Here is a 25,032-nt window from a genome sequence, read left to right on the forward strand (position 1 = left end):
GCCAACGCCGACAAATGGGTGACTGCATTAGCTCGATTATTCTGCGAATAGTCGAGCTAAAAATCTGATAAATTTTCATAGTAAGATAAAAATAATTAAGTGAATAATAGCCTTGTTACTATTTAAAGTAAGATAAACAATAAGTGAACCATAGCATCATTACTATTCATAGTAAGGTATACAATAAGTGATCCATAGACTTGTTACTATTTATAGTAAGGTATACAAAATGTGAACCATAGACATGTTACTATTTATAGTAAGGTATACAATGAGTGAACCATAGACTGGTTACTATTTATAGTAAGGTATACAATGAGTGAACCATAGACTTGTTACTATTTTTAGTAAGGTAAACTATAAGTGAACCATAGCATCATTACTATTCATAGTAAGGTATACAATAAGTGATCCATAGACTTGTTACTTCTACAGTAAGGTATACAATGAGTGATCCATAGACTTGTTACTATTTATAGTAATGTATACAATAAGTGATCCATAGACTTGTTACTATTTTTAGTAAGGTAAACAATAAGTGAACCATAGCATCATTACTATTCATAGTAAGGTATACAATAAGTGATCCATAGACTTGTTACTATTTATAGTAAGGTATACAATAAGTGATCATAGACTTGTTACTATTTTTAGTAAGGTATACAAGAAGTAATCCTTAGACTTGGTACTATTTATAGTGAGGTATACCAGAAGTGATCCATAGACTTGGTACTATTTATAGTTAGGTATACAATAAGTGAACCATAGACTTGTTACTATTTTTAGTAAGGTATACAAGAAGTAATCCTTAGACTTGGTACTATTCATAGTAAGGTATACAATAAGTGATCCATAGACTTGTTATTATTTATAGTAAGGTATACAATAAGTGATCATAGACTTGTTACTATTTTTAGTAAGGTATACAATAAGTGATCCTTAGACTTGGTACTATTTATAGTGAGGTATACCATAAGTGATCCATAGACTTGGTACTATTTATAGTTAGGTATACAATAAGTGAACCATAGACTTGTTACTATTTTTAGTAAGGTATACAAGAAGTGATCCTTAGACTTGGTACTATTTATAGTTAGGTATACAATAAGTGAACCATAGACTTGTTACTATTTTTAGTAAGGTATACAAGAAGTGATCCTTAGACTTGGTACTATTTATAGTGAGGTGTACCATAAGTGATCTATAGACTTGTTACTATTTATAGTAAGGTAAATAATAAGTGAACCATAGACTTGTTACTATTTTTAGTATGGTATACAAGAAGTGATCCTTAGACTTGGTACTACATGTATTTATAGTGAGGTATACCATAAGTGATCCATAGACTTGTTACTATTTATAGTAAGGTAAACAATAAGTGAACCATAGCATCATCACTATTTACAGTAAGGAATACAAAAAGTGAGCCATAGACTTGTTACTATTTATAGCAAGCAATACAACCCACCATCCTGTGCAAGATCATCCTCTCCTTCCACAAACTCGTACGTATCTTGTTCCCTGTAATAAAATTTATATTGTACTTTGTATTGTAAATGATATGTAATTTATTCTGATATATACAGTATGAAGGAAGCAGGAAAACTTCCTAATAGAAAATAAGTTTCAAGGAAGCATCAAAAATCACCTACTTGAATGCTACTTAACATTTTAGTTTTCATTTTCACACAGGAGAATAAATCCGTTATATAGAAAACTACAATATGAAATGTATAAGATAATGTTTTAAATGGTCCTATCATTTTCATACAGGAAAAAAATAATGCAACTTTAAAAAATACCAAGTTAGAGGCTGTCTCAATCAACAAATGTTTTATGACTAATAACTTTGCAATGGTATTCAATTAATAGGCATATTTAAATGGTTTGTACAAAACAATAGCCGTAATAACAGTTGACATCACAAATTTTTTCATAGATTTGTTTTCAAAATTATCAATATAAAATTTCTAAAAAGATTTGGGTCCGTTATGAGATCTACATGTTAGAGTTACAATGTACTAGTAAGTTGTTTATAGTATATCGTAATTTATTACAGTATATCACTTCCTTAATTTGGCTAAATGGACTTTTATATCTCTATACATGTATGATCAATGTATACATGTAAGAGTGCTAGTGTTACATCCTGTCCATATCATCTTAATATATTTTTTTCAAATTAGCTAAATGTTGACTTGCTGAGTAAAAGAACTATGATTGTACATAAACTTGGAGTAAGCCTATAAAATAATGATCATTTAAACAATTTATCAACTTACTCTGCTTCTGGTACTGCAGGCGTGCTTGGTTTGTGTTCAGCACTTTTCATAAACTGAAAACAAGATAATATATATATTCCTTAAAAAATATCATTCATTACCATTCTGATAGTATCTTAATATGACAATTTTTTCCATCATAAATAACAGCATTATCTCATTACATTTTAAAGGGATAAAAGATTTAAGACAAAACATTCTTATATAATTATTAATTTACGTATGTTTGTAAATGTCTGATAAAATGGGTTGTACACAAATTATTTAAAATCATTGTTTAATCTACTAAAAACAGCAGCGCAATAATTTGTCTCTAAAACAATTTTGTAGTAAAGTGCAGTTTTTGAAATTTGTGAATCACATTTTGCCAGATACAGCTTTAAACACTTTCATATGTATGAATATTTCATACAATTACTGTAAAACACTAGGTTCGCATCGCAACATATTTATCTTAAAATTAAGATTATTATTATTATAAGTTATGAAAATATTCTGAAGAAAACATTTCTATGAAAATCGATTAATTAGAGTAACGTCATATAGCATTAACAGTTGTAATTAAAATTAATTATTAACTGCTACACGGACATTTCAAATAATTTAATAATTCACATCTGTGCTTTATGTATTTTTAGATGAATTAAAGGGGCTCCACTAAAATTTTTGACATGAATGGACTGGAAATTGGAATGAGATTAGTCTACAATGTAAAAATTTCAAATTTTCAGTTTTTAGGGACTTCAATGGAGCACCTTTAAGCCCTATAATTGCTAATATTTTTTTCAAGCAAACCAACCATATTAGTGTTATAGTAAAATGATACTGCTCTTAACAATAATTATAATGGAACTTAAAAATAAGTTTCTTCAAATGAAGTATTGATAATCATTAAAATAAGGACCTATACAAAACATCCAATCACCAACAAACAAATAAACATTCTATTGACTTCAAGGCCACCAGTCCATGCCAACATGTACATTTCACAATGTGAGCAGTATATTCAATAAATGATTATGAAACATATTCACTATGCATAGATTAGATTGAAATAAACCACTTAGCATATACAATTACAATCAACAAACAATTAAAATTTTTACCAATAATCTGTTATACAGGGTATTAAGGATTTTCGTTTTTTACAAATGTATGCCTAGTTTTAAAAGATTTAAAGAACATTATTGCTGTATTTTCAACAACATATTCATTCCTACTAGACATAAGCGCATTAATTTTATTCATATCTAATATTTTGATATCGCCCATGCTAAATTTCTAAATTATGAGCAGAACATCGGAAACAACTATATATATTATATAAGATGTTTTATACCCAGAGTAAGAAATTAGTTTTGGACTATTTAAACATTTATTGGTCCATATTTGTATATACTGATCCTTAAGTCTTTGCACATATTCAGAAAAAAAGATTTCAAATACTTTTCACAAATTTTATGATTTTTCAGACTATAATCATTATACAGGAAACTTTAATCAACATTATAATAAATTTGCTTAAAGATGACTGTGTAAGCATTTATCAAAATATAAGGACTTCCATCACCACCCATGTAAATAAGGAAATCAAATTATCAAGTGAAAAAAATTTCCCCTCTAGAGAAAAATTTTGACCTTAAGCACTCGATACGCGTTACTGATTTATCTATAATACCATATAAAGCTAAATAATCAAATATACTAACTGCTAAACTGAAATAGTTTTTAATTACAGAAGAATTCTAAATTTGTCAAAGAAAAACCCAAAATTACCCCAAAAACACAACAAAATAACGGGGTTTTTTGAGTCGTTAAGTCAGCTGTGTGTTACAATAGATGCTCCCTTGCACTGATTTAAGCAGAACTCATCATTTAAACATAATAATAGTTATGTTAAATTAAGAATTTTGAAACATCTGCCTGTGATGTGTTGACAACAAACTTAACCCATTACTTCATATACACGCCTTTTAACGCCTTTTTCACCCCTCCCTTTTTGTTGTCTCAAATGATGAAAAAAATGCCTTATTTAGGCCCCAAACACTTGTTTTTGTTTGAGAAATGTTGTTAAAAAAAGTGACCTCTTTTTCGGCGCGGCCCCCCAACCAAAAGATACATCAGGGGGTTGCCAGAAGGGGGATGTGCCCCCTTTTGTTTGGGGGGGTTTGAAGGGGGGCGGAGTCCCCCTCATCGCCAAGAAAATTTTGGACTTGTGAGAGGCTGAAAATGACCCAGGTAAATCATAAGATAACGTGTAACTAACGCTAAAAAGGCTTCGACTTTATTTGAATCCACTGAGAAATTGCAGCACTTTGAAATCAATTTTGATGTTAAAAATCAACGCAAAATAGTGATTTTTGGCAATTTCGAGATGTCCCCTCGTTGCCATGGTAACAGAAAATTTAAGTCTGAGCATGTTGTTGCAAGGGCAATGGTCCAGTCATCATTTGTGCCAAGTTTGATTAGTGTTGAAGCAGTTTTTATAGTATTATAGCAATTTGAACTTGTAACGGAAGACTTTTCAATGAAAACAGCCATTTTTCACAAAATGCTCATGAAGCAATGGGTTAATGAAAAAAATAAAAAAATCTACAAAACAACAATTTTTCATCAAATTTATATGACAGGCCATGTTTAAACATGAAAAAACGCGATTTAGGGTAATTTCAAGTATTTTCATCATTTTCTGTTAACCCATTACTTCATATACACGCCTTTTAACGCCTTTTTCACCCCTCCCTTTTTGTTGTCTCAAATGATGAAAAAAATGCCTTATGTAGGCCCCAAACACTTGTTTTTGTTTGAGAAATGTTGTTAAAAAAAGTGACCTCTTTTTCGGCGCGGCCCCCCAACCAAAAGATACATCAGGGGGTTGCCAGAAGGGGGATGTGCCCCCTTTTGTTTGGGGGGGTTTGAAAGGGGGGCGGAGTCCCCCTCATCGCCAAGAAAATTTTGGACTTGTGAGAGGCTGTAAATGACCCCAGATTGATCATAAGGTAACGTGTAACCAACGCTGAAAAGCATTTGACTCTATCTCAATCCATTGAGAAGTTGCAGCACTTTGAAATCAATTTTGATGGAAAAAATCAACGCAAAATAGTGATTTTTGGCAATTTTGAGATGTCCCCTCGTTGCCATGGTAACAGAAAATTTAAGTCTGAGCATGTTGTTGCAAGGGCAATGGTCCAGTCATCATTTGTGCCAAGTTTGATAAGTGTTGAAGCAGTTTTTATAGTATTATAGCAATTTGAACTTGTAACGGAAGACTTTTCAATGAAAACAGCCATTTTTCACAAAATGCTCATGAAGCAATGGGTTAAGTATACTGGTTGATTTATTTAAGACAAAATTGTGCCAGAAATAGTAGTTGTTATTATCACAATCAACACTAGTGATGAAAGGTCACTGCTTTCTTTTACATAAAGTTTTATACAAATACAATAAGACTGATAATGTTTGTAAAGTAGCATTCAAAGACTGGGTTGACTGCACAGAAGAAAAGCTACAGATTACAAGCAATGAAAAGTGTTATCTATATTGGGAGAAAATACAGTGATTTAAAATCAAAAGTGACAAAAAGCAATGGAAAAGACTGGTTATGCTCAAAAAGTAGCATCCCAGAGTTTAATTCTATAACCAGTCAGGCAAGGTTAATATATAGTTGCCATGGAAACTAGCAAATAGAACATGCAGAGGAGAGCTGTTGTACATCTAACAAGGTCCATGCCTCTGCACCACTGATTGTATGTGTAGACCTTTATAAACAGGGCATCCTCAAGGTTAAAAGGGTCAAGGCATTCAGGTTTTCCATACTGTAGAAAATGATTTCTGTAAAGAACTTTCAAAATATGCTTTATAAAATTATAAATATAATTCTGTAATCATTTAGAAAAATTCAAGGTGAAAGAGGAATGTAAGTATTTACCAATTCAACTGATGTTCATGCATATTAGGTACAAATACCACTGCAATTAGAGCATGGCTGAACAAGGTGTTTTCAATAAGGTAAGGCAATCATCTGTGCTTTTAGGATGCATTCAAAGAAATTTCCTTAAAGAAAAAAACTGCTCCTTCTTGAACTTTTGTCTACGTAATAAACCGTGAAAATTAATCTACTTTAGATGCTTAACTCTGGCCAGATCAACTTGTATTTTCAAAGAGACTTGATTCTTTTTAGAGAACATCTGTACATTTTCCTCATCATTTAAAATAAACTATACATGTCAGCAGTGCTGATATTTCTACTAGATACAATTTTCCCCCCTTTTTCCTAAATAAAAAACCCTTTTTTAACAATAACTTTCACCCCACCATTAAATAATAAATTAGATTGATTTTCCGGGAAAAGTCATATACAACAGCGTGAGTGTTCTTTTTTATCATTTTTTATTTCAAAATGCATTTAAAATTTACAAAGGGCACATGTTAAAATTTAAAAATGTTGTCAAGAGATTCTTTTTGCCTTTTTTGATAAACCAGGTTAATGGGCATTTTTCAATTTACAATTAAAAATTTTTTTTCTTAAAGCTAAAAAAAGGGGTACTATATATCCTTTTAAATTCACTTCATTACAATGAAAAAAAATTAGGTGGTAAATGTACAATGTACTGCTACTTGAAATATTTTAAGTGAAATGGACAAGTAAATTTTGTTCACCATATTGCCAATATAGATATAAATGTGAACAAGTATGGAAACACTAGATAAATATACAAAGACAGTCTAATCAACATTCTTTTCCCTATTTGTATTATATATTTCATCTTGGTTAAAAAACTGCCCTTGCAAATATAGCACAAAACCCAGGACATGACTGCTTAGAAAATCAAAAGAAGAGGAAAACGAAGCTTTTATGAAATCCAGGATGTACACAATAGTACTGCATTATACTGAAGCAATTCTCTCTTTAGAGAATCAGACATTGCAACAGTGTGCACACCTGTACAAGCTATAAGCTTAAACTTGTCTTTGAGAAAATATCTTAAAAATTGGATGAGAATTGATATTCATTCTTTTAAAATGAAGCCAAATTTTTGTTTGATGCAGGGCAGAAACCGTATTAGATGAAGACAGCTTACATTGAGTATATCACTGGTGTCTACCTCGATGTTCTTCTCGTCACAATAACCAACTGCAAATAACATAATCAGTTATTAATAATGCATTAATATAATGAATAAAATCTGTCACTTAAAGGGACTCCACTGAGGTTTTTTTTAAATAATAAAACTGGGAATATTTCAGAAATTTATTTTTCATTTAATGTTGGTCAAGACCAAAAACTTGTGTGACTTAGTTGATCCACGAAAGTAAATTCAATTTTTTTGTCTTTAGGCTTTTGGAACTCAGTGGAGTTCCTTTAAAGAGGATTATTCTACAATGGGCACATTTTTCAGAAGTATTACATATATTGATAAAAACAAACAGAATGACAGAAGATTTATGTGATAAATAATTTTATTTCGTACTGTATAACATAAAAACAATGAATTTTCAGCCTTTGAAGCAGAAAGAAATCATTATCAGATCCAATCTTATCAATCTAGCCTTGTTTTCATTTCAAGAAAATATCAATATCAAAATTAATGCAAATCATATTCCAGGTAGCTTATTTCAATCCCTTATTGTACTTGAAGCTCTGTCAAAATGTCAAAAATGTGAAATAATGAGGTTGTTATAAATTGTTGAGAACAATACAGATTCTATTATACTAGAATATAGCTGCAAAACCTATATCAGACTCAGCTAATGCATTTGACAACTGTGTACTTGTTGAATAGAATTCAGTATTGAATATATTATGCTCTAGAACAATTGGTTATCTGCTAATATAAAGATAATGATGTAATACCAGATCATGTACCTCACGTTTAACAACAATATATATATATATACATATATATATAATTATATATATATATCTTCTGTGGCTTATTGTCAAGCATGATAGTAAGAACTACCTACATAATAGTTTATTTATTTTTAAGCATAAAGAACCTCCATTATGGACCAATTCACATTAATATCAAATGAAATAACATACATAACTTTCAATGGGACGCCATTTTCTGAAAATATGGCTAAAATGCTATATTTTTGTTGACTGCATTTAAACATTTTTGATGTTTTTTCTCTCTCTCAAAGTTCTATATGTATAAATGAAAAATGCAATACTCAGGTGCTATCTTTCTAATGTTTTCAAAGATATATTTTACTGGTACAACAACATGGAGCTGGTTTGTGAAACCAATAATTGCCTGTTACATACATTGAAAAACTCAGTCACAACTTCTTTGCTAATAAACAACACTAAAATAACAACAACAATAGATATCTGACTTTGTGGAACTATTTTGAAGATTTAAAAGAGACGTTACACTATTCTTATAATCTTTATCAGCTTCGTATCTTAACAATTTATTCAACAGTCATATTAAATATATAATGGTTTTCCTAGAAAAATTACACTATAGCTAATGTCTGAATATTAACAGAATGCTGTAACCTGCCATTAAACACAGAAGTAGATTATTAAACAAAACTTAAATTTCATGCATAATTATTAACCTTAAAAAAGATCTTACCTGCAAAGCACTTTCATACAGAAAGCATTAGAAAAATAAATTAAGCCATTTACTTTTAAATATATCAATGAAAATAAAAATCAAAGCATAAATTAAAAAAAGAGATGTTACAGAAATAAAAAAATAATAATTTTTAACTTCAAACAAAATAATTTCAGACATTGATTATTAAGGCATTAAACATTTTGCATTTTAACAATCACACATTTATAACCATTCATAGCAACAATCACAGCAATGCTTTATATACATCCATAATATTATCTATAAGCATTTATCTGGAAACAACAAGCATTTGATCAACCCTTTGACTGCTGACTGCAATAATGACCTATGATAACAACACTATTACAGTGACGAGCCAAACTACATCCGGCCAAAACAGAATAATGGGAAAATTTCTTTTGTTATTTTCTTTTGTTTAAAAAAACGGCCATTGGCCCCTTACTCTGTTGTTATGAACTGAACTCTATTGTTCTCTTTTGTTCTGTTTACAGTTATATGGCCCCCTATCCCAATTAAGTTGTGTGTCCTTACAGCCAGACCAATTAAACTACTATTAATGTTGACTGGTCAGTTTAGTATTTTGATATCAAAATTGACCAATAATAGCTATGGACAGTGTCATTGTCAAAGCAAAACAAGTCCATTATAAAACATTTAGCATTGGTAAGTGTTAATATACAACAATGTATGTTGTAAAGCCAAACAGTTTTTGAAGCCAATCATTTCATGAAAACTATACAAACCTGGACAGATGAAAAGTTACACTTTTGAACATGAAGACTAAATTACAAATTTAAATCATTAATTCTTTTATTTGAGTTTTTTTATGATTTACCTTAAGTTTATGTGACCATAGGCTCTTGTTGTATATAATTATAGAAATATCATGATTTTTGGGCCAATATACAGAGTAAACACATAACTTAAAGTTCAGACTGGAACCTAGTGACCTTATATTATGAACACCTAAAATAAATGAACAGGATTGACCCTAGGGTTTAGGTAGAATGCAGAATCTTAACTTTAAGAACAATTACAGACAAGTGTCCTTGTGCACTAAAGAATCGGTTTTGACAAACTAGTCTTGGTAAAGATAAAAACCTTTATTCATGTACAAAACAGAGCCCTTATTGTAGATATGCAGTGCAGAATGTAAAGTAATAAAATAGTTAAGAACCTGAAAATATTATACAGTGTAGAGCCTGAAGTATAATGATTTCTGTACAATGAAGAACCTAATAATTCATGTGTAAAATTAAGTCAATAATTGTATACTGTAGAACAAATTGTCCATGTACTTGTGTACCATAAAGTTATATTATTTATTATATTATGTACTGTATAGACCCATGAGTCTTGGTACTGTGTACTGTACAGAAAAAGAGTGTCTATGATCAACATGGTGTATGCTGATGTTATAAGAGAGGCCCGGAAATGGGGGAGGGAATAGTTCATGTGCTTTTCTACAGGTTACAGGTTTATCCAATCAAAATCATTTCCTAAACAATAGCTTATATCTATTTTAGACTTGACAAATTCCTAATAGACAGTGATTTTATTTTGCAGTTATATCATATCATATTATAGGCATAAAAGCTAATTACTTGAATTACAGTCATGCAATGTTGGTCATGTTAAAACTATCACAACTAATGTATTGTTTATCAAAACTAGGAAGATATAGATGAGTTTATTGTATTCAGAAAATTTTCTTAAACATTCAGGCATCATTTTTTTCATGCTCATATTGAAGAATAAAGATGCAATGATGCTAGGCTTTACAAGTAGGCTTTGACTCTATATAAATCAATATAGATCAATAGTATGACATTTCTTTAATTCATTCTTTATTTTCAACTGTTGTTATAAAGAGTAAACAAGAGCGATCAGTGATCACATGTGTCGCCTCGTGATGGCCAATTTCATGTTGGGACAAGTTTTGTGACAGACGGACAGTGCACAACTAGACTTGGTACTGATCATTCCTGTAAAGTTTGGATGAAATTGCACCAGTAGTTTATGAGGAGTAGTGGGGACAAGCTTTTGTGTATCTGGCAACACACAGAAAAAAACACCTTTTTATCAAAGGGCCATAACTCTGCCAAAAATCATTCAACCGGAAATCCGTGCAATATGCGCAAGGACTTGAGCTACAGATCAATCCTGTAAAGTTTCATTGAAATTGCATTAGTGGTATAAGAGAAGTAGTCCGGACAAACTTTAAAAATAAAAATTATTAAAGGGCCATAACTCTGACAAAAATCATTGAACCGGAAAATTCTGACAAAATGCACAACTAGACTTGGTACTGATCATTCCTGTAAAGTTTGGATGAAATTGCACCAGTAGTTTATGAGGAGAAGTCCGGACAAGCTTTTGTGTATCTGGCAACACACTGAAAAAAACACCTTTTTTATCAAAGGGCCATAACTCGGCCAAAAATCATTCAACCCGAAAACCCGTGCAATATGCACAAGGACTTGAACTACAGATCAATCCTGTAAAGTTTCATTGAAATTGCATTAGTGGTATAAGAGAAGTAGTCCGGACAAACTTAAAAAAATAAAAATTATTAAAGGGCAATAACTCTGACAAAAATCATTGAACCAGAAAATGCTGACAATATGCACAACTAGACTTGGTACTGATCATTCCTGAAAAGTTTGGATGAAATTGCACCAGTAGTTTATGAGGAGTAGTCCGGACAAGTTTTGTGACGGACAGACAGACAGACAGACAACGGAGAAGTGATCCCTATATGTCGCCACTACTACGTAGAGGCGACACAAAAATTGACCTGTGTATTGTTTGTTTGTTAACATCTTTCTTCTTAAACTCTTACTTATTAAGAACACCAAAATCAAAAAGACCCCTTTCCTGCTTTGTGAAAATAAATTTATTAGCAAAATAGCTAAACCGAAATCTAAATAAAACAATGGTAATAACATTGAACTAAACAAAGACTAATTCTAGGTGTTTTGGAATGGTATTAAGCGTGTCAGGTTTGAGAAATGTATTTATATGGATGAGATATTTACTCAATTCCAGAGGACTTTTAGGTGCATGTTCCAAGCCTGAAAGAATGTAGCATTTTATAAATGTATACAACCATAAATTCCTTAAATCAAATACCAACATTATAACATACCTTTACTACTACCAGTGCAGTTACAAATGTTAAAATAAACTGACCCCTTACCAGTAATGATCACATTTAAGTTTATATCACTTGTTCTGTTTTGGTAAAAATACAGAAAGATGTGAAAGTATTCAAAAATTATTATAAAATGATGTTTGATAAAAAATGTCACTAAGAAATAAAAAGCACTCTACGACAATTATGCAGTTTGTATCCCCTTTTCCACATGTTAATTGAAGTATTGAAATAATAATTGAAATTATGTAGCATCATCATAAGTACTGGTATGTCCAGTGGTGACTACATCAAACCATTACCTAAACTACTGAGGACTTTCATAATTCCAGATTTCAAGGCTTATTACAAATATAAAATTAAAATAGGCATACACTTCCTGTTTTTAAAAAGAATAAATATATTTGATGTATAAATATAACTTTAAAAACTTGCTTTATTTACTGGCAGATATTTTTATCCTCTTATATCTTAATATCAATAACATTGATTGTTAAACTTTAGAGGAATTAGATAGGAATTGTACCTTTCTGAGAGCTCAGGACACGCACAAGCCATTTTCCAGATGGATTATCAATCATACGTATTATATCTACTTCGTCTCCCTCTGTTAAAGCTAGCTCGCCAGTTTTCTCCTTTCCTTTCGCATTACTTTTGACTTTCCCTTTCCCAACTGATGTTGTGAGAAGTTCAGCTGTGACCTGAAAATTCAATCAATCAATTAATCAAATATTCAATCAATCAAATATTCAATCAGTCGTATTATCTTAATAATATGCTCTCATTTCATATTTAATTATCTATTGATACATAAATGTCTTATTATCAAGATAACTTTTTTGTTAATATTTAACCAATTCCCATTCCAAATACATTTTTATTACATGTGCGAATACATTATAATCTATATCTCTTTTCCTAAAATCTATAAACATTTCAAATTCTGGCCAATCTTTTAAATCCTGCCAACCACTTCTTTCATGTTCTTAAACTGTCCATCAATTTGTTTTTCAATAACATGTATAAATTGAAAAAGGTGGTAGGATTTAAATATCATCACCTTTGTGCAGTAATGGATTAACCTGTTACTGCACTAATAAGTTTTGTTTGTTTGTTTGGGTTTTACATCATACTGACACAGTATAAGTCATATGGCAACGTAAGCTTTACTGGTGGAGGAAGACCTAAGGTGCCATTCCATGCATTATTTCAGGCACATACAGGCACCTGTGTAGAACCACCAACATTCTGTAAGCTAGCTGGATAGCTTCCCCACATGAAAGAATCCAAATTCAAATCTACAACATTGAGGGGCAAGTGGTTAAAAGTCAATGACCTTAACCATTTAGCCATGGACACCCCACTCTAATAAGGCCATGATATGCTTTTTTTAACAAAATAGAATTAAATAGTTAAGTTCAACATAAGATTGCTATGTCTTAACTATCAGCTATAACATGTGTGATGTATTCAGTGGTTGCAGAGATAGATCTTGCATGGAAAACATATTTTTTTTACATCACAAAGATATATAATTAAATCCAAATCAGTGCTTGAATCATAGGTCTTGTCACAGTGATCTAAAATTATGGCCCAGGAGACTTGTTTGATGTTTCTTGTGAATTACTCTAGTCATTTAAGATCCAAACCCTTATCAAAGTATTATGAAGATGTTAACCCTACCTTTCATTGAAAAGTCAAGCTAAACAACAGCCGTCACAAGTGTGGACAAGTGTTGTTTTGTCCCAAGCATGAATCAAATTTGTCCATAACGTTTAGCAAATTATGTAAGAATTCAATAATTTGGTGGGACATTAACAAGTATTCTAAGTTCTAAAGGGGGGATGGAGGTTCAAGTAAGTGTACCACAGTTCTAAATCTTGTCGAATTCATGATGAAAGCATATCAATTTCATCTAAAGCCAATTTTATAATCATTTTCTTCCAGTTTATTTTGCTGTTACCTCAAATAAAAACTTTAAGGAGAAGAATTCTATAAGACTTGTCTTTCATTCTCATCCTTTTCCATTGTGTAAAAGTGTTTTGTTTGTTATGTATTTGTATGTACATTATATACTTTCGGGAATAAATATGTTTAAACCAAATAAAAACTTAAATATATAAATTCAATTCGTACCTTATGACCTAGTACTTTCAGTAATTTCTTCAACTCTTTCTCCTTGTTTTTCAGCATTTCCTGAATGTTCATAAATATAAACCAGTTTTAAACGTTATCAATGCATTTACAAACTATTAAATATTTGTTCCCAAATATTGATCTGTATTTAAATAGCTTTGGTAATGGTATTTTTTACATATAAAGAAAGTCTCAAAATAGAAAATAATATATCTGTTTTTTTTTTATTTTTATATTCAACATATGGCAACTTTATCAGAAGGGAGATATTATCGTGCAAAATGGTGACAACGAATTAAATCAAAATAAGACCATGACCAATCTAGAATCCAATCGTCAGCTCTGCATCGCTGTTGGCTATAATCCCAAATAACTCTTAATATATATTTATACTTCCTCAAATCAGGCCAATACTTATAAGTTGCAAGAAGCAAACTTGAAAATTATTTATATAAGTTGCAAGAACTTGTTTCACAATTGAGCTAAAATAAATACGTTTACACTAAACTACTATAATCTCACCTTCTCTTCTTTTTCTTTCTTTTTCCTCTCCTTTTCCAATCTCTTCTGTTCCTTGGCATCTACGATTTGTTGATTAGTCTTCTCATTTTCACTCTCAGATCTTTCTACTGTGGGAGCTTTAGGTAGTGGAGTTGATGGTGGCTCAGGTGGTTTAGGACCGACTGGTGGGGGCACATCTAGGCTAGACTCTGGTAGAGGCTCCCTAATATATATATAAGTTGATAAGTAATGATATATTTAATGATACAAGAGGACAGACCTACCTTTCCTAGATTTCTCTGAGAAAGTATCCAGAAATAACAATTTACCACAGAATTGTTATTGAAATATGCGTTCAATTAAAATAAAAGAAATAGCAAACTCAGCACTTGTTTGTCAAGTAATGTGAACAACCCCAATAATTTGTTAAACAATTACTTATATCTAACCAACCAGAAACACTAATAATCAAAGACAATGCAGGAAATAATCATAATTTATCTGTTAGTTGAATCCTGAAAATTTCTTGAAACAAGCAAACAAGAGGGCCATTATGGCCCTGAAGTCGCTCACCTGTATATAGGCCCCTGGAGCGGGGCCAGTTTAAACCCCAGGGCTTTTATTTGAACAAACTTGGTAGACACCCATTAGAAGATGTTTCATGCTAAACATCTAAGGTCTAGCTCGTTGGGTTTTTTAAAAGAAGATTTTTTCAAGTTTTTTCTTTACACATATAGATAAAAACAATGACACACCTGGGGCAGGGCCAGTTTTGACCCCAGGGCTTTTATTTGAACAATCTTTGTAGACACTTACTAGAAAATGTTTCATGCTTAATATCTAAACTCTAGCTATTCGGGTTTTTTCAAAGAAGATTTTTAAGTTTTTGCTATACACATATAAGGAAAATCAATGTCCCCCGGGATGGGGCCAATTTTGACCTCAGGGCTTTTATTTGAACAAACTTTGTAGACACTCACTAGAAGATGCTTTGTGCTTAATATCTTAACTCTAGCTATTTGAGTTTTTTTAAAGAAGATTTTTTAAGTTTTTGTTATACACATATAAGGAAAATGAATGACCCTCCGGGCCGGGCCAATTTTAACCCCAGGGCTTTTATTTGAACAAACTTGGTAGACACTCACAAAAAGATGTTTCATGCCAAATATCTAAGCTCTAGCTCTTTTGGTTTCTTAGAAGAAGATATTTAAAGTTTTTTCTTTTGGTTGCCATGGCAACCAGAGTTCTGCATGGAATTAAATTCTTTGAACAGTTTTCAAAGGTGACCACCAAAGGAACATTCCTGTGAAGTTTGGATGAAATTGGCTTAGTGGTTTATGAGGAGATGTCATTTAAAGTAAAAGTTTACGGACGACGGACGGACGAAGGACGGATGGACGACTGACGGACGCTGGACGAAAAGCGATCACAAAAGCTCAACCTGTCACTTTGTGACAGGTGAGCTAAAAACTAAATTTCATTTTCTTTTACTGAATTACCTAACTAATGGTTACACAAGGTTGAATATGATGTCCCCATCTTGATTTGGTAGACAAAAATCATTTTTGTTTTTAAGATGTCACAAAGTTACAATGTGGGCTATTTTCAAGCCTCAGCAATTAAGTTATGGAACTTCAAATTGATATCTGTTATATCATGGACTAAAAATACATGTAAGTATGAAATAATAGAATGGGCATTAATTCTAAAATTACGTGAAACAGAATTTTTATTCTTATACACTTCAAGACAGATAGATGTTTGGACAGACAGATATAAGACGTAAATGGCATATGGGGCCATTTGTTCTATTTAATGCAGGGTCATTCGCCTTATGTTCTTTTGTTACGGAATGAACTCCATAATGTTCTCTTTTGTTCTGTTTACAGTCAAATGGCGCCTATTTACTTTTTGTAGTACGGACAAACAATCTGATGGACAATGCCAAATCTATATCCCTCTGCCCTTATTAATAAATGTAAAAATGACTCACTCGGGTAATTCTTCGTACATTTCATCCTCAACTAAAACTTCATCCTCAGGTACCTACAATAAATATAATTATGATTAATATTGCATCTCTATAGATGTTCTGTCAAAAAAGTCTTGTAATCTTATAAAATAATATAATATATTTTATCATTGTGACAGAGATGTTACAATTCTTCTATGACATATAAGTATGTATATGTAACATAATGATCTACCAGTTATACTTATTACTGAAGTTGGGGAACGGCATAAGGTGCTTTATTTTTGTATAAGATTAATTATATTTTATACTTCTATGGTTTCTGTATGTACATATTCCGACTTGTAATACGCACAGGTGCTTTATCATATATCTATCACCATAATGAGGAAGAATCAACATATGGCAAAAAGACAATTAAAGAACGGAGACATTTTTTACTGTGAAATGCTGTTTATTAAAAATAAACACAAGTTGCACATGGTTCCATGTAAAAAACAAAAGGAAGTATAATTCATTTTCTTTTTTCATCTTAAAGCTAAACATTATTATTTGCACACCCCCCCCCCCCCCAACACACACACTCTAGGGCCCAGATAATTACACAAAAGTTTGAAATATTTCTTACCGCTTCTTCTACACCAACATCATCATAAGTTTCTTGATCATCTAACAACTCTGAAACATAAATGACATAATATTGTAACATACATGTATTTTTGAAATATAAAGAACATAATCATCATTGATTCTGTTTAAAAGCCACTCTTTCTGTTGCAATTTTGTACAATTTTTGTATAAAGCCACAAAATCCCATTGGAACTGTTACTGTCATAAGTATGGGGGTCCTGCAAAAAACTCTCTCACTAATGGGCTATTTTTGACTGCACTTCAAACAAATGACGGACAAGGTTCATCTTACACATGACATATATTATATTGTGTGGTATTCTTAACTTTGTCAGCTTTCTCCCATGAAAGAATTCAGTGTCTATTATTGTATTACAATTTAAGCTGAGGTGAAGAGCATGTACTGAGAAGCTGTACTTTTTTTTTCTACATTTATTAACATTTTCAAGAATTCATAACACCAGATTTGTTATTTGTTAATGTCAACTGTGTTATGGTAGGGCATTATTACAATTATAATTCTTATTGTTGATCAATAAATCAGTATTAGCTAGTTGATAATTTTGGGGGATTACTTGTGAGATAAAATGTCAGAATCAATGCAACAAGGAAGAGAATTATTTGATTTATAAACTTATAATATCTATATAGATGATTGCAGATATATCCATAAATATTGTAATATTTTATGGATAAGTAGTATTTTGTGCACATTATATTTTTGGTCTTGAGTATAATAATGGATCCCCATAACACCAAACCCCAATAAAATTTGAATCAAAGTATTTTCATCATCTAATACTCTATATATATTATGGCATTTAAAACTGTTCAATTATCATTCTTTCAGAAACCAAAACAGAAAATCTTGACGGAGTAGTTTTCAGTTTGTTTTTCTCATCAAACTTTCTCATTAAAAAACCCTTTACATCTACTTTATCCCTACACTTGAAAACTTCCCCATTTTCTTACAAACACAAAACAGGTGATAGGGATACATTAAAACATTTAAAAACTTTCCTTATTTCTTTGTTGTCATACATGTATATACATGAATCTTTTCATTTGCAAGTTGACAATTATTTGGGTTGTTATTATATCTCACACGATTAAATCAAATTTCACATATCTTCAAGACATTTTTGTTATAAAGATGGTTAAACTTTGTATCACAGTGGTTACATTTGAATCATCCTATTACAATGTCAATTAAGGAAACTTATAACATTGTCAAACAATCTTCCTGGTTTAATCTACTTCAAATCTACTTCATCTATTATTATTTTATCACTCCCAGCTTTTGATCTCAACTAGTCTTGATACATCTTAAATAAGAGCTGTCACAGGAGACAGCAAAGCTCGACTAATAAAATACTGGACGCAGTAAGAAAGACAAAACTATGAAAGAAAAATCAATTATGTATAATTATGTATTAAGTTATAGTAAAAAAATGACAATTGTTAACATAAATTCCAAGATCAAGGGGAATAATTCTGGAAATAGTCATGCTAGAGTTATGACCCTTGTCACACAACATGTGTGTAATGATAAGAAATATATATTTGAAGCTTGAAGTAGATACATTAAAAAGTAAAGAAGTTATTATATTTCTTATATAAAATCCTAAGTTCAAAGAGAGATAAATCTGTAAATATTGCTTCAAGAGTTATGAACCGTGTCACATAAAATGTAATTGATGATAAGGAATAAGTATTTGAAGTTTGAGGTAGATACACCTTTAAAACTAAAATAGTTATAGTAAACAAGAATCTGTGTTTGATAAACACAAATGTCCCCGCGCTCACTGTTGTCAATAATTTAACTTTAGAGAGTGAAGTAGCTAATTTGTATGGAAGAAAACCAATCATGTGTAGAAATCTGTAATTGGCACCCTTGACCTTGACCAACTGACCCCTACCTCTATCAAAAGGAAGAATATCATGCAAGTTATTTTCCTACCAAATATGAAATAAATCTGTCAATAAATAAAGGCTGTATGGGCAAAAGTGTAAAAAATCTATTTTTAGCACTGGTGACCTTGACCCAACTGACCCCTAACTCCATCCAAAGGAAGAATATCATGCAACTTATTTTCCTACCAAATATGAAATAAATCTGTCAATATATATAAAGGCTGTATGGGCAAAAGTGTAAAAATCTATTTTTAGCACAGTTGACCTTGACCCAACTGACCCCTAACTCCATCCAAAGGAAGAATACCGTGTAAGTTATCTTCCTACCAATTATAATACAAATCTGTCAATAAATAAAGGCTGCATGAGCAAAAGTGTAAAAATATATTTTTAGCACTGGTGACCTTGACCCAACTGACCCTACCTCCATCCAAATGAGAATACCTCAATTTTATGTTCCTACAAAATATACAAGACATCTGTCGATAGAATAAGGTTAATACACCTGTAAAAGTGTAAAAAATCTTTTAACATTGGTGACCTTAACCCAAATGACCCCTTACTAAAGGAAAAGGAAGAGGACCTCCCTTGGTATGACTATTATAAACATGAAAGACATTAACTTAAAAATAAAGGCTGTATGAGCAGAAATGTTTAGATTTATTATTTTACACAAGTGACCTTGACCTAGAGACGCCTTAAGCCACAAAAAATTAGAGGACCGTTAAAGGTATCCACCTACAAATATGAAAGATATCATTAAATAAACTAGAACTATCGCTGAATGCGATTAATACCCCCACCAATGTCCTTGACAGAAGACCACTTGGAAAGGTGGTTAAGGGAATAACTTATGTGGCACAAATACATAAAAAGAAATTATCTCTGGTGAAAAAAAGACTAATTGTACAGGTAATAGTATAAATATATATTATCAAATCATGTTCGAAACAGTTACAAATAACCTTTCATTTTCCCAATGTATTAAACATTTTATTTATAAGTCAATTTTTGACCTTCAAGTGTGGCCTTGACCTTAATCTGGCACAAGGGTAAGATGGGTTTTGCACATCACCCAGTTTGGTTGAACATTTGAGTAAAGTTTGAAGAAAATCCTTCCATTAGTATAGAATTTATAGAGTAGACACAATATATTATCTAGTATTGGTTGTATGTAAATTTGAAGACTTAAAAAGGGGCATAACTTTGTCAAAAAGCAATACAGAGTAATGAAACTTTACCTGCATATCTTATTTGCCACACCTCATTTATCTTTTAAGTTTCAAGCAAATGCCTGCGCTAGTTTCAGAATTATTCAAGTACATGTTAAAATTTAAGAACATTTTCTAAGTCAATTTTTGACTTTCAAGTGTGACCTTGACCTTAAGCCAGCACAAAGGTGACATGGATTCTGCACATAACCTTGTTGAGGTGAAAATTTGAGTAAAGTTTGAAGAAAATTCTTCCATTAGTATAGGATTTATAGAGCGGACACAACATACCCGGTATTGTCTAATATTTGATTGTATGTAAATTTGAAGACTTAAAAAGGGGCATAACTTTGGTAAAATGCAATACAGAGTTATGAAACTTGAACGAACAGCATATTGGAATTGTGACCCTTCAAAAATATTTTAAGTTTCAAGCAAATACCTTTTCTAGATTTAGAAATATTCAAATAAATGTTAAAATTTAAGAATATTTTCTAAGTCAATTTTTGACCTTAAAGTGTGACCTTGACCTTAAGCCAGCAAAAGAGTGACATAAGTTCTGCACATCCCCTGGTTGAGATGAAGATTTGAGCCAAGATTGAAGAAAATCTTTCAATTAGTGTAGGACTTACAGAGCGGACATGACATACTGTGTAATATTACATTGTTCTATATTTGACCTTCAATTATGACCTTGACCTTGAGCTGACACATGGGCAACATGGATTCTGCACATCCCCTTGTTGAGGTGAATATTTGAGCCAAGTTTAAAGAAAATCTTTCAATTAGTGTAGGACTTACAGAGCGGACACAACATACTGTGTAATATTTGATTGTTTGATATTTGACCTTCAATTGTGACCTTGACCTTGAGCTGGCACATGGGCAACATGGGTTCTGCACATCCCCTTGTTGAGGTGAACATTTGAGCCAAGTTTGAAGAAAATCTTTCAAGTAGTGTAGGACTTACAGAGCGGACACGACATACTGTGTAATATTTAATTGTTTGATATTTGACCTTCAATTGTGACCTTGACCTTGAGCTGACACATGGGCGACATGGGTTCTGCACATCCCCTGGTTGAGGTGAACATTTGAACCAAGTTTGAAGAAAATCTTTCAAGTAGTGTAGGACTTACAGAGCGGACACGACATACTGTATAATATTTGATAGTGTTTGATATTTGACCTTCAATTGTGACCTTGACCTTGAACTGACACATGGGCAATATGGGTTCTGCACATCCCCTTGTTGAGGTGAACATTTGAGCCAAGTTTGAAGAAAATCTTTCAATTGGTATAGGAGTTATAGAGCGGACACGAAAATGGAGACGGACCGACCGACGCGACAAAGCGAATCCATTATAGCAGCCCCCCCTTTTTGTGGTGGGGGTATAATTAAGTAATTAGGTGAAATTTTTTGATAAATCCAACTTGGCGGAATAGGTTAACCATACAAGGCCCTATTTTCAAAGTGATAAAAAGGGAAATTACTGGGAAAATGGATGGCACATTTATATAACTTGGCAATATCATGTACATTGTATTGATAAGTAAGTGTGAAAATTATTAAGCCATTAGTTCAGATAGAACATAAGATATTTCCAACTTGCCGGTTGAGGTTATTCATTTTCTAAGTGCTGAAAAGGGCCATAACTTTGTGCAAATGGAAGCCATAGTTATGTAACTTGCCCAGATCATAAACTTTGTATGGATTAGTAAGTTTGTAAATTATGAAGCCATTGGTACAGGTAGAACTTAAGAAAAATCCAACTTGCCGCTCTAGGTTAACCTCGTACGGACAGACGGATGGACGGTTCAATTACTATATGCCCGGGGGCATAAAAATAACATTTTTCAAGTAAAAAAATCTAAGTTTATGTGGACATAATTCTTGCAATATTGGTGCTAGAGTAATGACCCTTGTCGCATAACATGTGGTTAATGATAAGATACATATATTTGAAGTATGAAGTTGATCCTTAAGAAATAAATAAGAGACAGTAAACAATAACATTTTTTAAGGAAAATTCTAAGTTCAAGGGGAGATTAATCTAAAAATATTGGTGCTAGAGTTATGAACCTTGTCACATAAGATGTGATTGATAATAAGGTACATATATTTGAAGTATGAAGTTCATCCCTTAAAAAATAAAGAAGTTACAGTAAACAAGAGGGCCATGATGGCCCTGAGGTCGCTCACCTGTATATAGGCACCCCCGGGCCAATTTTTACCCAAGGGCTTTTATTTGTTTATTTGAACAGACTTGGTAGACACCCATAAGAAGATGTTTCATGCTAAACATCTAAGTTCTAGCTCATTGGGTTTTTTAAAAGAAGATTTTTAAAGTTTTTACTATACACATATAGTTCAAAACAATGACACCCCTGGGGCAGGGCCAGTTTTGACCCCCGGGCTTTTATTTGAACAAACTTTGTAGATATTTACTTAAAGATGTTTCATGCTTAATATCTAAACTCTAGCTATTTGGGTTTTTTCAAAGAAGATTTTTAAGTTTTTGCTATACACATATAACGAAAATCAATGACTCCCCCCCCCCCGGGCGGGACCAGTTTTGACCCCAGGGCTTTTATTTGAACATACTTGGTAGACACCAATTAGAACATGTTTCATGCTAAATATGTTAGCTCTAGCTCTTTGAGTTCTTTAAAAGAAGATTTTTTAAGTTTTTACTATATGCATATAGGGAAAATCAAATACCCCCTTGGGCGGAGCCAATTTTGACCCCAGGGCTTTTATTTGAACAAACTTGGTAGACACTCATTAGAAGATGTTTCATGCTAAATATCTTAGCTCTAGCTCTTTGGGTTCTTTAAAAGAAGAATTTTTAAGTTTTTACTATATGCATATAGGGAAAATCTATGACCCCCTGGGGCGGGGTCAATTTTGACCCCATGGCTTTTATTTGAACAAACTTGGTAGACATTCACTAGAAGATGTTTCATGCCAAATATCTAAGCTCTAGCTCTAATGGTTCTTAAAAAGAAGATTTTTTAAGTTTTTACTATTATGCATATAGGGAAAATCAATGACCCCCGGGGTGGGGCCAATTTTGACCACCAGGCTTTAATTTGAACAAACTTGGTAGACACTCACTAGAAGATGTTTCATGCTTAATATCTTAGCTCTAACTCTTTTGGTTCTTTAAAAGAAGAATTTTTAAGTTTTTACTATATGCATATAGGGAAAATCAATGACCCCCTGGGGCGGGGCCAATTTTGACCCCAGGGCTTTTATTTGAACAAACTTGGTAGACATTCACTAGAAGATGTTTCATGCTTAATATCTAAGCTCTAGCTCTTACGGTTCTTTAAAAGAAGATTTTTAAGTTTTTACTATATGCATATAGGGAAAATCAATGACCCCCGGGGCGGGGCCAATTTTGACCCCAGGGCTTTTATTTGAACAAACTTGGTAGACACTCACTAGAAGATGTTTCATGCCAAATATCTTAGCTCTAGCTCTTTGGGTTCTTTAAAAGAAGATTTTTTAAGTTTTTACTATATGCATATTGGGAAAATCAATGACCCCCCGGGGCGGGGCCAATTTTGACCCCAGGGCTTTTATTTGAACAAACTTGGTAGACACTCACTAGAAGATGTTTCATGCCAAATATCTAAGCTCTAGCTCTTAGGGTTGTTTAAAAGAAGATATTTAAAGATTTTTCTTTCGGTTGCCATGGCAACCAGAGTTCTGCATGGAATTAAATTCTTTGAACAATTTTTAAAGGTGACCACCAAAGGAACATTCCTGTGAAGTTTGGATGAAATTGGCTCAGTGGTATATGAGGAGATGTCATTTAAAGCAAAAGTTTACGGACGGACGACGGACGGACGGACACCGGACGAAAAGCGATCACAAAAGCTCACCCTGTCACTTTGTGACATGTGAGCTAAAAATAGTATTTTTTAAAGAAAATTCTAAGTTCAAGGGGAGATTAATCTGAAAATATTGATGCTAGAGTTATGAACCTAGTCACATAAGATGTGGTTGATGATAAGGAACATTATTTGAAGTTTGAATTTGATACATTAAGAAATGACAAAGTTACAGTGAAAAATATTTTACTGCACCAAAACTTTAATCTGAAATCTGGACGCGGACGCCGACGCGAGTAGGATATATAAATCATAAAAAGTACATGTTCTGCCATGTATAAATCATAAATAAGTACAATATTCTCACATATATAAATCTTAAATAATTAAGTACAACCATGTTCTCACATATATAAATCATAAAAAGTACATGTTCTGCCATATAAAAATCATTAATAAGCACATGTTCTCCGATACAAATAATTCATAAATAAGTACATGTTCTCTCATATATAAATCATAAATATGTACATGTTCTCTCATATATAAATCATGGATAAGTAAATGTTCTCCTACATGTAAATCATGGATAAGTAAATGTTCTCCTACATATAAATCATGGATAAGTAAATGTTCTCCCATATATAAATCATAGATAAGTAAATGTTCTGCCGTATATAAATCATAAATAAGCACATGTTCTGCCATATATAAATCATGGATAAGTAAATGTTCTGCCATATATAAATCATGGATAAGTACATGTTCTGCCATATATAAATCATAGGTAAGTAGATGT

The 25,032-nt window shown here is 32.0% G+C and overlaps 1 protein-coding gene across 9 annotated transcripts in view; it reads right to left on the reverse strand.

Annotated features, from left to right (window-relative positions):
- Positions 1-25,032, reverse strand: part of LOC132729718 (FYN-binding protein 1-like) — a 56,467-nt gene that overhangs the window by 2,903 nt on the left and 28,532 nt on the right. For 6 of the 9 annotated variants that reach the window (XM_060715544.1, XM_060715547.1, XM_060715543.1 and 3 more), the window contains 9 exons: positions 17,267-17,316; positions 16,660-16,712; positions 14,688-14,889; positions 14,166-14,225; positions 12,556-12,730; positions 11,914-11,949; positions 7,364-7,416; positions 2,283-2,335; positions 1,469-1,521 (listed from right to left, as the gene is read on the reverse strand). In XM_060715544.1, the coding sequence (XP_060571527.1) occupies positions 1,469-1,521; positions 2,283-2,335; positions 7,364-7,416; positions 11,914-11,949; positions 12,556-12,730; positions 14,166-14,225; positions 14,688-14,889; positions 16,660-16,712; positions 17,267-17,316 (735 nt within the window). The remainder of the gene's footprint in view (positions 1-1,468; positions 1,522-2,282; positions 2,336-7,363; positions 7,417-11,913; positions 11,950-12,555; positions 12,731-14,165; positions 14,226-14,687; positions 14,890-16,659; positions 16,713-17,266; positions 17,317-25,032) is intronic. The other 3 variants (XM_060715541.1, XM_060715546.1, XM_060715542.1) reach the window with 3 other exon arrangements.

This window comes from Ruditapes philippinarum, unplaced genomic scaffold (genome assembly GCF_026571515.1).
Source record: "Ruditapes philippinarum isolate M1 unplaced genomic scaffold, ASM2657151v2 ctg2607_1_1_1_1, whole genome shotgun sequence".
Lineage (NCBI taxonomy): Eukaryota > Metazoa > Mollusca > Bivalvia > Venerida > Veneridae > Ruditapes > Ruditapes philippinarum.